General features: G+C 38.8%; 1 protein-coding gene across 3 annotated transcripts in view; it reads left to right on the forward strand.

Annotated features, from left to right (window-relative positions):
* Positions 1 to 17,006, forward strand: part of igsf8 (immunoglobulin superfamily, member 8) — a 69,908-nt gene extending 52,902 nt beyond the window's left edge. For all 3 annotated transcript variants that reach the window (XM_062037665.1, XM_062037666.1, XM_062037667.1), the window contains 3 exons: positions 9,012 to 9,264; positions 9,325 to 9,765; positions 14,445 to 17,006. In XM_062037665.1, the coding sequence (XP_061893649.1) occupies positions 9,012 to 9,264; positions 9,325 to 9,765; positions 14,445 to 14,572 (822 nt within the window). In that variant the 3' untranslated portion in view covers positions 14,573 to 17,006. The remainder of the gene's footprint in view (positions 1 to 9,011; positions 9,265 to 9,324; positions 9,766 to 14,444) is intronic.

Genomic DNA, 17,006 nt, shown 5'->3' on the forward strand with positions numbered 1-17,006 from the left:
TAGTAACAGTAGTAGTACGAACAGTAGTAGTCACACTATTCATGCCAGCATTAGTAACAGTGACAGTATTAGTAACCGTTGTAGTACCCTATTTTCCGCACTATAAGGCGCACCGGATTATAAGGCGCACCTTCAATGAATGGCATATTTCAAAACTTTGTTCATATATAAGGCGCACCGGATTATAAGGCGCACCTATGCATCCATTAGATGGAGCTGCGCTTAAGGTAATGTCAACAAAACAGTCAGATAGGTCAGTCAAACTTTATTAACAGATTACAAACCAGCGTTCTGACAACTCCGTTCACTCCCAAAATGAATAAACAGCTGTTTTATTATTTTCCCCGAGGTAAAGTCAGTGACGTGGTGTTTTGTTTATCTTTTAACAACAGCAAGGTATAACAGTAGTGCAACATTTATATCACATAGTGGAGGGGAACTTTTCCCTGATTCAATAAACACGTAAAAAACAGTGATACTGTTACGGTAAATCAAACGTTAGTGCAATCACAATATAGTAACACTCAAAATAGTGCAGAGCAATAACAATATACCTATAACTCAACGTTGCTCAAACGTTAATGTCACACAACACAACACACAAAATAAACATGTAAAGCTCACTTTATGAAGTTATTCCTCATCCACGAATCCCTCAAATTCTTCTTCTTCAGTGTCCGAATTAAACAGTTGGGCAAATACGGCATCCGTCTCGTCGAAGTCGTCATTAATCGAGTCAGTGTCGCTGCTGCTCTATTCCCGTGTTCTACTGCGTGACTAGGGATGATACTCGAAACCGTTTTTCCCGGTTGTTCGATAAGAAAAGAACCGAGTCCTCGGACTCGAATTCCTTTTTGAGAACCGGTACCCGTTATCGAGACCACTATAGTAAAGAAAAAGAGTTGGTTCTTTATTCGAATCGCTGGGAACGAATCCCGTCCCGACCAGAAATGCCCCTTGAGACATCACAAGAAATGACGTCACGTAGCTCAGTCATTAGGCGCAGATAGGGAAAACAGGAAAAAAATGGACCTGAAAAAGCTGTCGCAACGTTCTTAAAGCAACCGCAGCACATACATATATATACAACACATGTCCCTTTTTTAACTTTTGTTTTTCTTTCCTTGTAAACAAAACGAAATCACACTGTATATGTGTTGTCTGTCTAATTATAAATAATGCAGACGAGGCGTGTTGGCTGAGTTCTTGACGTTTACTTTCACAGCGTGCTCATAACCTCATTCTTAGCTGCCGGGTGACGACATGCAACAACACTTTTCGGGGCTACCGCGCATGCTCGTCACTCCCGTTGCATGCTGGGTAGTGTAGTTGTAATATTCCCTAGCTCAGGGGTCGGCAACCTTTACCACTCAAAGAGCCATTTTGGCAAGTTTCACAAATTAAAGAAAGTAATGGGAGCCACAAAAAAATTTTTAAAATGAAAATCACCGCATACAAAGTTTAAATGCTTTGTGCTATGTTAACCAGGGGTCTCCGACACACGCACCGGCACGCACTTTAATGTGGAAATTTGATGTTAGTGCAGCCCGCGAGTACTGAATGACGCTATCAAGCGTCATACTTGCCAACCCTCTCATTTTTCCCGGGAGACTCCCGAATATCAGATCGTGATGACACTGCATTTGGCGCCCTCTACAGTCTGCCCTAACAGTGCACCTGCTTGACCACATGTAGAATGCAGTTTCAGCTTGCTCACGTAAGTGACAGCAAGGCGTACTACGTCAGCAGCCACACATCTTACACTGACGGTACCAATACCCAGAATCCCATGCAGCCCTAACTCTTCCGCTCAACCAACGCACGGAGGGGGGGTGGGGGGGGGTTGATGTGTGGGGGGATTTGGTGGTAGCGGGGGTGTATAATGTAGACCGGAAGAGTTAGGGCTGCATGGGATTCTGGGTAATGGTTGTGTTGTGTTTATGTTGTGTTACGGTGGGATGTTCTCCAGAAATGTGTTTTTCATTCTTTTTTGGTGTGGGTTCACAGTGTGGCGCATATTTGTAACGTAACAATGTTAAAGTTGTTTGATACGGCTACCGTCAGTGTAAGCTGTGTGGCTGATGAGTAAGTATGCTTTGCTGTCTCCTATGTGTGCAAGTAATAACAACATGCAACATGTGGCCAGACTGGCACGCTGTTTGTAAATGCTATAGAGGACAATTACTGCAGTGCTATTAGGGCACGCCCTTTATTTAGTAATTAGAGTGTAAATAGGATTATATTTTCCCGGGGAGTTATCTATGAGAGACACTGAGATCCATAAGTCTCCTGGGAAAATCGGGGGGGTCGGCAAGTATGCAGCTGAGCCGCATCAGAGTGGTCAAAGAGCCGCATGCGGCTCCGGAGCCGCGGGTTGCCGACCTCTGCCCTAGCTCATAACATAACATCACATTTATCTATCTACCCTATAAAAAAATAATGTTAACTCAATAAAGTGTATTTCTTTTTTTAGCTTTAACTTTTAATTTTTTAGCATTGTAACCACATTTGCAAACAACTTTTCTCTTCATAGAATTTTCTTTCAATAAAAAAATTAAGTGCAAAAATGTCAAAGCATCATAACAAACAGTTATGTCAAATAGCAGCAGTAGTGCACTTTTTGGAGAGCTGTATTATTTTAAGTTTTGTGCCCAAGGGACTGATTTTATTTAACATTATATTATTATTTATACATACTTTGGGTAACAACAGTCAATATTTATTTATTTTATTTTTTTAGGGGGGTAACAGTCAATATTTATTTATTTATTAGATTTTATTTTTTTCTTATATAATAAAAGTGAGCTTTTGTTAAACCAAATATTGTGTGTTTTTTTCCATGTACAACAACCTATCTGGACTCGATAAGAGAATCGATAAGGAATCGGTTCGATAAGAGGATTCGATAATAGGATTCGATAATAGGCTAGAACTCGATAATTTCCTATCAAACATTATCCCTATGCGTGACTGATCGTCTTAAGTTTAAAGGCCTACTGAAATGATTTTTTTTTATTTAAACGGGGATAGCAGATCCATTCTATGTGTCATACTTGATCATTTTGCGATAGTGCCATATTTTTGCTGAAAGGATTTAGTATAGAACAACGTCGATAAAGTTCGCAACTTTTGGTCTCTGATTAAAAAAAAACCTTGCCCCTACCGGAAGTAGCGTGACGTTGTCAGTTGTTCACTCCCTCATATTTTCCTATTGTTTTTAACACAGCTAGAGCTATTCGGACCGTGAAAGTGATGATTACCCCATTAATTTGAGTGAGGATGAAAGATTCGTGGACGAGGAACGTTAGAGTGACGGACTAGAATGCAGTGAAATACATATTTTTTTCCGCTCTGACCGTAATTTAGGTACAAGATGGCTCATTGGATTCTACACTCTCTCCTTTTTCTATTGTGGATCACGAATTTGTATTTTAAACCTCCTCGGATAATATATCCTCTTGAAAATGAGAGTCGAGAACGCGAAATGGACATTCACAGTGACTTTTATTTCCACGACAATACATCGGCGAAGCTCTTTAGCATCTTTAGCATGAGCTAACGTGATAGCATCTGTCTCAAATGCAGATAGAAACAAAATAAATAAATCCCTGACTGGAAGGATAGACAGAATATCGACAATACTATTAAACCATGGACATGTAACTACACGGTTAATAGATCTCAGCCTGGCAAAGCTTAACAATGCTGTTGCTAACGACGCTAAGGCTAACTTAGCAACCGGAGCTCACAGAGCTATGATAAAAACATTAGCGCTCCACCTACGCCAGCCAGCCCTCATCTGCTTTGCTCAGCAACACCCGTGTTCACCTGCGTTCCAGCGATTGACGGCGCGACGAAGGACTTCACCAGATCATCCGTGCGGTGGGTCTGCTAGCATCGGCTAGGCGTCTGCTAGCATCGGCTAGGCATCTGCTATCCGAGTAAGTGGTCCTTGTGTTGCTACAGCCACCTACAACGTTCTTCTTTGCAGCCTCCATTGTTCATTAAACAAATTGCAAAAGATTCACCAACACAGATGTCCAGAATACTGTGGAATTATGAAATGAAAACAGAGCTTTTTTGTATTGTATTCAATGGAGAAGGCATACCTCTGTTCCTCGGGCTACGTCACGCGCATACATCATCCTTCGAAGGCTTTTTCAACCGGAAGTGTGGCGGGAAATTTAAAATTGCACTTTATAAGTTAACCCGGCCGTATTGGCATGTGTTGCAATGTTAAGATTTCATCATTGATATATAAACTATCAGACTGCGTGGTCGGTAGTAGTGGCTTTCAGTAGGCCTTTAAACTCTGCGTCGTAAGCGTGTCTCTTAATAGGAGACATTTTGGGGTCTTTACATAAACAAACAAATGGAAATCAAAACGGCACGCCTCGCGCAGTCATATATCCCAGCATGCACCGCGTGCTTCTTCTTCTACGGGGGCGGCTGCTTACCGTAGTTGATTGATTGATTGAAACTTTTACCTGTTGGAGGCTCAATATTGGTCCATATATAAGGCGCACCGGATTATAAGGCGCACTGTCAGCTTTTGACAAAATTGGAGGTTTTTATGTGCGTCTTATAGTGCGGAAAATACGGTAGTAGTAAAAGTAGTAACAGTATTAGTATGAGTAACAGTAGTAGAAACACTATTAATAACAGTATTAGTGAATGTGTGTTGTTTTGAAGGTGGAGGTGTGCCGTATGAGCCCAGAGGGCGTCGTCAGTTGGGGCGACAGTAGTAGTAATAGTATTAGTGACAGTTGTAGTAGTAGTAAAAGTAGTATTAGTATGAGTAACTATTAGTAACAGTAACAGTATTAGTGACAGTGTGTGTTGTTTTGAAGGTGGAGGTGTGCCGTATGAGCCCAGAGGGCGTGATTAGTTGGGCCAACAGTAGTAGTAATAGTATTAGTAACAGTTGTAGTAGTAACAGTATTAGTATGAGTAACAGTAGTAGACACACTATTAATAACAGTATTAGTAACAGTGACAGTATTAGTAACCGTTGTAGTAGTAGTAGTAAAAGTAGTAACAGTATTAGTATAAGTAAGTTGTAGAAACACTATTTAAAACAGCATTAGTGACAGTGTGTGTTGTTTTGAAGGTGGAGGTGTGCCGTATGAGCCAGGAGGGCGTGGTCAGTTGGGGCGACAGTAGTAGTAATAGTATTAGTGACAGTAGTAGTAATAGTATTAGTGACAGTTGTAGTAGTAGTAACAGTATTAGTATGAGTAACGTTAATAACAGCATTAGTGACAGTGTGTGTTGTTTTGAAGGTGGAGGTGTGCCGTATGAGCCCAGAGGGCGTGGTCAGTTGAGGCGACAGTAGTAGTAATAGTATTAGTGACAGTAGTAGTAATAGTATTAGTGACAGTTGTAGTAGTAGTAAAAGTAGTAACGGTATTAGTTTGAATAACAGTAGTAGAAACACTATTAAAAGCACTATTAGTAACAGTGACAGTATTAGTAACAGTTGTAGTAGTATTAAAAATAGTAACAGTATTAGTATATGTAACAGTAGTAGAAACATTATTAATAACTGTATTAGTGACAGCATGTGTTGTTTTGAAGGTGGAGGTGTGCCGTATGAGCCCAGAGGGCGTGGTCAGTTGGGGCGACAGTAGTAGTAATAGTATTAGTGACAGTTGTAGTAGTAGTAAAAGTAGTATTAGTATGAGTAACTATTAGTAACAGTATTAGTGACAGTGTGTGTTGTTTTGAAGGTGGAGGTGTGCCGTATGAGCCCAGAGGGCGTGATTAGTTGGGCCAACAGTAGTAGTAATAGTATTAGTAACAGTTGTAGTAGTAACAGTATTAGTATGAGTAACAGTAGTAGACACACTATTAATAACAGTATTAGTAACAGTGACAGTATTAGTAACCGTTGTAGTAGTAGTAGTAAAAGTAGTAACAGTATTACCGTAATTTCCGGACTATAAGCCGCACCTGACTATAAGCCGCACCAGCTAAATTTAGGGGAAAAGACAGATTGCTCCATATATAAGCCGCACCCGACTATAAGCCGCAGGGTTTTGATGTGTAATTACCGTAGTATATAGGGGTTCCTGCTACCACGGAGGGGATTGTCGGGACAGAGATGACTGTTTGGGAACGCAAAGCGTCCCATTTATTAACTATAAATCTTTCAATCATTCAATCAAACTTTCACATCTTTGACATGGCGAACAGCATTCGTGCAGAGTACAAATAATACAACGCTGCAAAGTAATACAAAGTGCTCGCCTGTACGTTATCAAAATAACCAGCCTACCGGTATATGAAAAGTCAGTCTTTAATCATTGTGTCATCGTCTTCCTCCTGCGTACTAAAACCACCGAAATCCTCTTCGTCTGTGTCTGAGAAGAACAGGCTGTAAATAAGCCGCACCCTTGTATAAGCCGCAGGGACCAGAACGAGGGGAAAAAGTAGCGGCTTATAGTCCGGAAATTACGGTAGTATAAATAAGTTGTAGAAACACTATTTAAAGCAGCATTAGTGACTGTGTGTGTTGTTTTGAAGGTGGAGGTGTGCCGTATGAGCCAGGAGGGCGTGGTCAGTTGGGGCGACAGTAGTAGTAATAGTATTAGTGACAGTAGTAGTAATAGTATTAGTGACAGTTGTAGTAGTAGTAACAGTATTAGTATGAGTAACGTTAATAACAGCATTAGTGACAGTGTGTGTTGTTTTGAAGGTGGAGGTGTGCCGTATGAGCCAGGAGGGCGTGGTCAGTTGGGGCGACAGTAGTAGTAATAGTATTAGTGACAGTAGTAGTAATAGTATTAGTGACAGTTGTAGTAGTAGTAACAGTATTAGTATGAGTAACGTTAATAACAGCATTAGTGACAGTGTGTGTTGTTTTGAAGGTGGAGGTGTGCCGTATGAGCCCAGAGGGCGTGGTCAGTTGAGGCGACAGTAGTAGTAATAGTATTAGTGACAGTAGTAGTTATAGTATTAGTGACAGTTGTAGTAGTAGTAAAAGTAGTAACGGTATTAGTTTGAATAACAGTAGTAGAAACACTATTAAAAGCAGTATTAGTAACAGTGACAGTATTAGTAACAGTTGTAGTAGTATTAAAAATAGTAACAGTATTAGTATATGTAACAGTAGTAGAAACATTATTAATAACTGTATTAGTGACAGTGTGTGTTGTTTTGAAGGTGGAGGTGTGCCGTATGAGCCCAGAGGGCGTGGTCAGTTGGGGCGACAGTAGTAGTAATAGTATTAGTGACAGTTGTAGTAGTAGTAAAAGTAGTATTAGTATGAGTAACTATTAGTAACTGTATTAGTGACAGTGTGTGTTGTTTTGAAGGTGGAGGTGTGCCGTATGAGCCCAGAGGGCGTGGTCAGTTGGGGCGACAGTAGTAGTAATAGTATTAGTAACAGTTGTAGTAGTAACAGTATTAGTATGAGTAACAGTGGTAGACACACTATTAATAACAGTATTAGTAACTTGTAGTAGTAAAAGTAGTAACAGTATTAGTATAAGTAAGTTGTAGAAACACTATTTAAAACAGCATTAGTGACAGTGTGTGTTGTTTTGAAGGTGGAGGTGTGCCGTATGAGCCCAGAGGGTGTGGTCAGTTGGGGCGACAGTAGTAGTAATAGTATTAGTGACAGTTGTAGTAGTAGTAAACATAGTATTAGTATGAGTAACTATTAGTAACAGTATTAGTGACAGTGTGTGTTGTTTTGAAGGTGGAGGTGTGCCGTATGAGCCCAGAGGGCGTGGTCAGTTGGGGCGACAGTAGTAGTAATAGTATTAGTAACAGTTGTAGTAGTAACAGTATTAGTATGAGTAACAGTAGTAGACACACTATTAATAACAGTATTAGTAACAGTGACAGTATTAGTAACCGTTGTAGTAGTAGTAGTAAAAGTAGTAACAGTATTAGTATAAGTAAGTTGTAGAAACACTATTTAAAACAGCATTAGTGACAGTGTGTGTTGTTTTGAAGGTGGAGGTGTGCCGTATGAGCCCAGAGGGTGTGGTCAGTTGGGGCGACAGTAGTAGTAATAGTATTAGTGACAGTAGTAGTAATAGTATTAGTGACAGTTGTAGTAGTAGTAACAGTATTAGTATGAGTAACGTTAATAACAGCATTAGTGACAGTGTGTGTTGTTTTGAAGGTGGAGGTGTGCCGTATGAGCCCAGAGGGCGTGGTCAGTTGAGGCGACAGTAGTAGTAATAGTATTAGTGACAGTAGTAGTAATAGTATTAGTGACAGTAGTAGTAATAGTATTAGTGACAGTTGTAGTAGTAGTAAAAGTAGTAACGGTATTAGTTTGAATAACAGTAGTAGAAACACTATTAAAAGCAGTATTAGTAACAGTGACAGTATTAGTAACAGCGACAGTATTAGTAACAGTTGTAGTAGTATTAAAAATAGTAACAGTATTAGTATATGTAACAGTAGTAGAAACATTATTAATAACTGTATTAGTGACAGCGTGTGTTGTTTTGAAGGTGGAAGTGTGCCGTATGAGCCCAGAGGGCGTGGTCAGTTGGGGCGACAGTAGTAGTAATAGTATTAGTGACAGTTGTAGTAGTAGTAAAAGTAGTATTAGTATGAGTAACTATTAGTAACAGTATTAGTGACAGTGTGTGTTGTTTTGAAGGTGGAGGTGTGCCGTATGAGCCCAGAGGGTGTGGTCAGTTGGGCCAACAGTAGTAGTAATAGTATTAGTGACAGTTGTAGTAGTAGTAAAAGTAGTATTAGTATGAGTAACTATTAGTAACAGTATTAGTGACAGTGTGTGTTGTTTTGAAGGTGGAGGTGTGCTGTATGAGCCCAGAGGGCGTGGTCAGTTGGGGCGACAGTAGTAGTAATAGTATTAGTAACAGTTGTAGTAGTAACAGTATTAGTATGAGTAACAGTGGTAGACACACTATTAATAACAGTATTAGTAACTGTTGTAGTAGTAAAAGTAGTAACAGTATTAGTATAAGTAAGTTGTAGAAACACTATTTAAAACAGCATTAGTGACAGTGTGTGTTGTTTTGAAGGTGGAGGTGTGCCGTATGAGCCCAGAGGGTGTGGTCAGTTGGGGCGACGACCTGAGCCGATCCAGCGGAGGCTCGCTGGAGAAAGTGTCTGAGGGGAAATATTCCCTCAAGTTGTTCTCCGCCCGTCCCTCGGACTCGGGCGAGTACACGTGCGTGGTGAGTGTGTACGCAGGAAGAAGGATGCCCGCTGCGTCTTCCGCCGCCACCATCAGTCAGCGGTCAGAGGGCGTCACCGTCAATCTGAAGAGCAAAGGTAAGTAGTTCTTCTTCACCCCACAAACTCAGCACGCGTGTGAACTACATCTTCCTTTAGACGTTCTGGTGGCCGCCGTGGCTCAGCTGCCCCGAGGCCCGCTGCTCAAACGAGGCAGCACCGTCACCCTCATCTGCAACGTCACCGTGACGACCACAGGCCCCGCCCAAGCTCAGGTGCGGTGGCTGCGACGGCCCGTCCCGGAGATCAAGACGGGCGACGACGGGCCGACGGAAGCCGCGGCCGCCGAGGTGATCCCTGAAATGGTGGCCGCCCTCATGTATGACGGCGTGGTCAGCATCTACAATGGCAGCAGCGAGGTCAGCGTGGACCGCTTGTCTGCTGGCCAATACCGTCTGAGGATCCACACCGCCACCGATCAAGACCAGGGTCTGTACGCCTGCCACGCCGAGGCCTGGAGCCAAGACCCCCATGGAGGGTGGTACAACACCGGCGCCAAGGCGGAGTCCAACACCGTCACCGTCTACTTGTATTCTCGAGGTAACTACATCAGCTGCTTCCCAAAAACAGCACAGTGCTCTTGTTATATAGGGGATCTTTGTCTGGCCTTTTTGGAGTAGATAAATAAAAATAGCAAAGCACTATTTTCATACAGGGGATCTTTGACTGGCCTTTTTGGAGTAGTTAAATAAAAACAGCAAAGCACTCTTGTCATATATAGGATCTTGGACTGGCCTTTTTGGAGTAGATAATTATAAACAGCAAAGCACTCTTGTCATATAGGTGATCTTTGACTGGCCTTTTTGGGGTAGATAAATAAAAATAGCAAAGCACTATTTTCATACAGGGGATCTTTGACTGGCCTTTTTGGAGTAGATAAATAAAAACAGCAAAGCACTCTTGTCATATATAGGATCTTGGACTGGCCTTTTTGGAGTAGATAATTATAAACAGCAAAGCACTCTTGTCATATAGGTGATCTTTGACTGGCCTTTTTGGAGTAGATAAATAAAAAATAGCAAAGCACTATTTTCATACAGGGGATCTTTGACTGGCCTTTTTGGAGTAGATAAATAAAAAATAGCAAAGCACTATTTTCATACAGGGAATCTTTGACTGGCCTTTTTGGAGTACATAAATAAAAACAGCAAAGCACTCTTGTCATATAGAGGGTCTTGAACTGGCTTTTTTGGAGTAGATACCTAAAAACAGCAGAGTAAGGCTGTCATATAGGATCTTGGTTTGGCCTTTTTGGAGTAGATAAATATAAACAGCAACACACTCTTATCATATAGGGAATCTTTGACTGGCCAAGCAAAGCACTCGTGTCATATAGTTGATCTTTGGCCTTTTAGGAGTAGATAAATATAAACAGCAAAGCACTCTTGTCATATAGGGGATCTTTGACTGGCCAAGCAAAGCACTCTTGTCATATAGGGTGATCTTGGACTGGCCTTTTTGGAGTAGATAAATAAAAATAGCAAAGCACTATTTTCATACAGGGATCTTTACTGACCTTTTTGAAGTAGATAGATATAAACAGGAAAGCACTCTCGTCATATGGCGGGTCTTGGACTGGCCTTTTTGGGGTAGATACCTAAAAACAGCAAAGCGCTTTTGTCATATAAGATCCTTCACTGGCCTTTTTGGAGTGTACGAATAAACAGCAAAGTTGTCATAGAGGGTTTTGAACTGGCTTTTTTGGAGTAGATACCTAAAACAGCAGAGTAAGGCTGTCCTATAGGATCTTGGACTGGCCGTTTTGGAGGAGATAAAAATAAACAGCAAATCCCTCTTGTCATATAGGGAATCTTTGACTGGCCAAGCAAAGCACTCTTGTCATATAGGGTGATCTTGGACTGGCCTTTTTTGAGTAGATAAATATAAACAGCAAAGCGCTATTTTCATACTGGGATCTTTACTGGCCTTTTTGAAGTAGATAGATATAAACAGGGAAGCACTCTCGTCATATAGCGGGTCTTGGACTGGCCTTTTTGGGGTAGATACCTAAAAACAGCAAAGCGCTATTGTCATAAGATCTTTCACTGGCCTTTTTGGAGTGTACGAATAAACAGCAAAGTTGTCATAGAGGGTCTTGAACTGGCTTTTTTGGAGTAGATACCTAAAAACAGCAGAGTAAGGCTGTCATATAGGATCTTGGACTGGCCGTTTTGGAGGAGATAAAAATAAACAGCAAATCACCTTTGTCATATAGGGAATCTTTGACTGGCCAAGCAAAGCACTCTTGTCATATAGGGTGATCTTGGACTGGCCTTTTTGGAGTAGATAAATATAAACAGCAAAGCACTATTTTCATACTGGGATCTTTACTGGCCTTTTTGAAGTAGATAGATATAAACAGCAAAACACTCTTGTCATATAGCGGGTCTTGGACTGGCCTTTTTGGGGTAGTTACCTAAAAACAGCAAAGGGCTTTTGTCATATAGGATCTTGGACTGGCCTTTTTTGAGTAGACGAATAAACAGCAAAGTACTCTTGTCATATAGAGGGTCTTGGACTGGCCTTTTTGGAGTAGATACCTAAAAACAGCAGAGTGAACATGTCATAAAGGATATTAGACTGGCCTTTTTGGAGTAGATAAATAAAAACAGCAAAGCAATCTTGTCATATAGAGGGTCTTGAACTGGCTTTTTTGGAGTAGATACCTAAAAACAGCAGAGAAGGCTGTCATATAGGATCTTGGACTGGCCTTTTTGGAGTTGATAAATATAAACAGCAAAGCACTCTTGTCATGAAGGGGATCTTTGACTGGCCTTTTTGGAGTAGATTAATACAAACAGTAAAGCACTCTTGTCATATAGAGGGTCTTGAACTGGCTTTTTTGGAGTAGATACCTAAAAACAGCAGAGAAAGCTGTCATATAGGATCTTGGACTGGCCTTTTTGGAGTAGATAAATATAAACAGCAAAGCACTCTTTTCATATAGAGGATCTTGGACTGGCCTTTTTACAGTAGATTCCTAAAAATTCTGCTGTTGTTTAGAGCAGGTGATGAAATGTTCTCACCTTTTAAATAACATGAAGTGAAACTGTCCAAAAATATTTGTTAAAATTTTTTAAATAATTACATGTCAGTTTTTAGAAGAATTTGTATTTGATGAAGATCAATTCATTGAAATGATAAACAAATGAGGAAACTCCTAATGTGACATGGTAATAAATATGTTATTATACATACAGTATGATAAATGTTATTATACGTACATTATATTATTATTTTATATACATTATAATAAATGTTATTTTATATACATTATAATAAATGTTATTATGTATACTTTATAATAAATGTTATTATATTTACATTATAATGTTATTTGATAGATAGTACTTTATTGATTCCTTCAGGAGAGTTCCCTCAGGAAAATTAAATATATATACATTATAATAAATATTATATATACATTATAATAAATGTTATTATATATACATTATAATCAATTTTATTATATATTCATTATAATAAATATTATATATACATTATAATAAATGTTATTAAATATACATTATAATCAATTTTATTATATATACATTATAATATATATATACCGTAATTTCCGGACTATAAGCCGCACCTGACTATAAGCCGCACCAGCTAAACTTAGGGGAAAATACAGATTGCTCCATATATAAGCCGCACCCGACTATAAGCCGCAGGGTTTTGATGTGTAATTACCGTAGTATATAGGGGTTCCTGCTACCACGGAGGGGATTGTCGGGACAGAGATGACTGTTTGGGAACGCAAAGCGTCCCATTTATTAACAATAAATCTTTCAATCATTCAATCAAACTTTCACATCTTTGACATGGCGAACAGCATTCATGCAGAGTACAAATAATACAACGGTGCAAAGTAATACAAAGTGCTCACCTGTACGTTATCAAAATAACCAGCCTACGTTAGTCTTTAATCATTGTGTCATCGTCTTCCTCCTGCGTACTAAAACCACCGAAATCCTCTTTGTCGGTGTCGGAGAAGAACAGGCCGTATATAAGCCGCACCCTTGTATAAGCCGCAGGGACCAGAACGAGGGGAAAAAGTAGCGCCTTATAGTCCGGAAATTACGGTATATACATTATAATAAATGTTATTATATATACATCATAATGGTATTATATATACATTATAATGAATGTTATTATATATACATTATCCATCCATCCATTTTCTACCGCTTATTCCCTTCGGGGTCGCGGGGGACGCTGGAGCCTATCTCAGCTACAATCGGAATAAATGGTATTATATATCCATTATAACATACATTATGTTATTATATATATACATTATAATAAATGGTATTTTATATATATATATATATATATATATATATATATATATATATATATACACATTATAATAAATATTATATATACATAAATGCTATTATATTTACATTATAATAAATATATATACATAAATGTTATTATATATACATTATAATAAATGTTATATATATACAATATTATAAATATTATATATACATAAATGTTATTATATATACATTATAATAAATGTTATTATATATACAATACATTTTATTATATATACATTATAATACATTTTATTATATATAGATTATGATACATTTTATTATATATAGATAATAAATGTTATTATATATACATTATAATACATATTATGTATACATTATAATACATATATATACATTATAATAAATGTTATTTATATACATTATAATAAATAGTATATATACATTATAATACATGTTTTTATATAGACATTATAATATTATATATACATTATAGTAAATGTTATTATGTATACATTATAATAAATGTTATTATATATACATTATAATAAATATTATATATACGTTATAATAAATGTTATTATATATACATTATAATAAATAGTATGTATATATTATAATACATGTTATATATACATTATAATAAATGTTATTATATATTTTGGGCTCAAAATGGCCAGAAAAAGAGAACTTTCATCTGAAACTCGACAGTCTATTCTTGTTCTTGGAAATGAAGGCTATTCCACAAAATTGTTTGGGTGACCCCAAACTTTTGAACGGTAGTGTACATTATAATAAATAGTATATATACATTATAATACATATTATATATACATTATAATAAATGTTTGTATATATTCATTATAATAAATTTTTGTATATACATGATAATAAATGTTAGTATAATAAATGTTTCCTTTGCCACAGCTGGCGACCTGCTCCTCATCCCTCTGGTGGCGGGCGCGGGCGCTGCCTTGTTAGTGGGCGTGGTCATCATCGCCACGGTAACGTGCTGCTTCATGTCGCGTCTGGCCAAGCAGCGCGCTCACAAGTAGTTTGTTCGCCAAGACACTCGGCGAGCGGCCGACGGCGAAATTTCACAACGTGTCAAATGTCAAAACCTTTTTCTTTCTTTTTTTCTACGGGTTTTGTTTTTCTACAAAGATGTAAATGTTGTGTCCACTTAATGAGCCACTTGTGTGACACTGCCTGCAGCTTCCTGCTAAATACTGAGTACTGAGTACTTGATGGAAAAGCACTGAGCTGAAGATGTGAACATGAACATCTTCCATCTTCTTCCTGTAAACACTTCCATAGTGACTGCCTATTTACTCAACTGCAGAGAGTAGCGGGCACGTCTTTGAAGCAAGGTGTGTGTTTGGAAAGTTGTCTGTTGGTTGGTTGGTTAGCATTCTTACTCACGCTTTTACTGCCTCGCGTTACCAGTTTTTATTTTCTTTCATTCTTGCTTTTAAGGTGCGTACGCCTGCGAAAATTACTAAAAAAGTTAGCATGCTAACAGTTAGCATGTGTCACGTACCAAGTTATATGACTCTTGACGTGCACGGCGGTAAAATTGGCCCTAAAAGTTAGCATTCTAACAGTTAGCATGTGTCACGTAACCAAGTTATATTATAAAGAGTGTGAAATTAGTTAGCATTCTAAGATTACAATGCTAACAGTTGACAAATGTGGGTTATGCTGAAGTTTGTATATTGCCTGTTTATTTTCAGTGCGGAAAATGTTTTGGTAATTTCCGGGTAATCCGGGAATTTAAGGAACTGGGAAACATATTGCCTTAAATGTCCAGGATGAGTGGTATGTTGGAACGGTTCGCATAATCTAGCGTGCTAACGTTAGCATGCTAACACATTTTTTGGTAATTTCCGGGTAATCCGGGAATTTAAGGAACCTGGAAACATATTAGTTTAAATATCCGGGATGAGTGGTATGTTGGAACGGTTCGCATAATCTAGCATGCTAACGCATTTTTTGGTCATTTTCGGGTATTCTGGGAATTTAAGGAACTGGGAAACATGGTTTAAACATCCAGGATGAGTGGTATGTTGGAACGGTTCGCATAATCTAGCATGCTAACGCATTTTTTGGTAATTTCAGGGTAATCCGGGAATTTAAGGAACTGGGAAACATTGTCTTAAATGTCAAGGATGAGTGGTATGTTGGAACGGTTCGCATAATGTAGCGTGCTAACGTTAGCATGCTAACACATTTTTTGGTAATTTCCGGGTAATCCGGGAATTTAAGGAACTTGGAAACATATTAGTTTAAATGTCCGGTATGAGTGGTATGTTGGAACGGTTCGCATAATCTAGCATGCTAACTCATTTTTTGGTAATTTTCGGGTAATCCGAGAATTTAAGGAATTGGGAAACATGGTTTAAACGTCCAGAATGAGTGGTATGTTGGAACGGTTCGCATAATCTAGCATGCTAATGCTTTTTTTGGTAATTTCCGGGTAATCCGGGAATTTAAGGAACTGGGAAACATATTGTCTTAAATGTCCAGGATGAGTGGTATGATGGAACGGATCGCATAATCTAGCATGCTAACGTTAGCATGCTAATTAATTTTTTGGTAATTTCTGGGAATTTAAGGAACTGGGAAACATGGTTTAAACGTCCAGGATGAGTGGTATGTTGGAACGGTTCACATAATCTAGCATGCTAACGCATTTTTTGGTAATTTCTGGGTAATCCGGGAATTTAAGGAACTGGGAAACATTGTCTTAAATGTCCGGGATGAGTGGTATGTTGGAACGGTTCGCATATTCTAGCATGCTAACTTTTGAGCTAATGTCACACCTTTTTAGTTAATTTCGCAGCCGTACACCTTAGTCACACGATTTGATACGTAACGCATGCTAACATGAGCATGCTAACCATTTTTAGCTAATGAGGCGTAGCTAAATTAGCTTTAAATTGGAGGAGACACAATGTTTGTTTATTTCCCTGAAGGATGATGAACCAATCTGACGTTAGCATTGTGGCAAGATAGTAAGACACAAGCATTGTTGCATTTAAAGAGAAGTATTTTGGGAGTAAACTGTCCTTGTGTGCATGATTTTCTTTGTTGATGTTTTTAATTTATTGATATTTTGTGCATGTGCTGCCATCAAGTGACGGACAAACGAGTGAGTTTGTTGTGAAATGTCACTTTTCTGTCCCTGCTCACCTGTCCTGTCCTAAATCCTGATTATTCATGTTGCTAATGAACATTGGGGACTAAAATAAAAGACTACCGCTTTGCATGGTGAGTCCACGTTGGCGTGATGTACGTGCACGCCACAGCGCTGGCTGCTTTCCATATGCAAGACATCGTTAATCCCCGTCATCACCCAACCTCGTTCTCTCTACAGCGTCACTGTCGTTCCCCATCGACCCTGAACGCGTCTTTAAAGACTCTAATGGTGCCCTTGGAAAATGTGTCACTCCATAACTGACTTTAATAAATTGTTGCATTTCTGATGTC

The sequence above is a fragment of the Entelurus aequoreus genome, linkage group LG26, assembly GCF_033978785.1.
Source record: "Entelurus aequoreus isolate RoL-2023_Sb linkage group LG26, RoL_Eaeq_v1.1, whole genome shotgun sequence".
Classification (NCBI taxonomy): Eukaryota; Metazoa; Chordata; class Actinopteri; order Syngnathiformes; family Syngnathidae; genus Entelurus; species Entelurus aequoreus.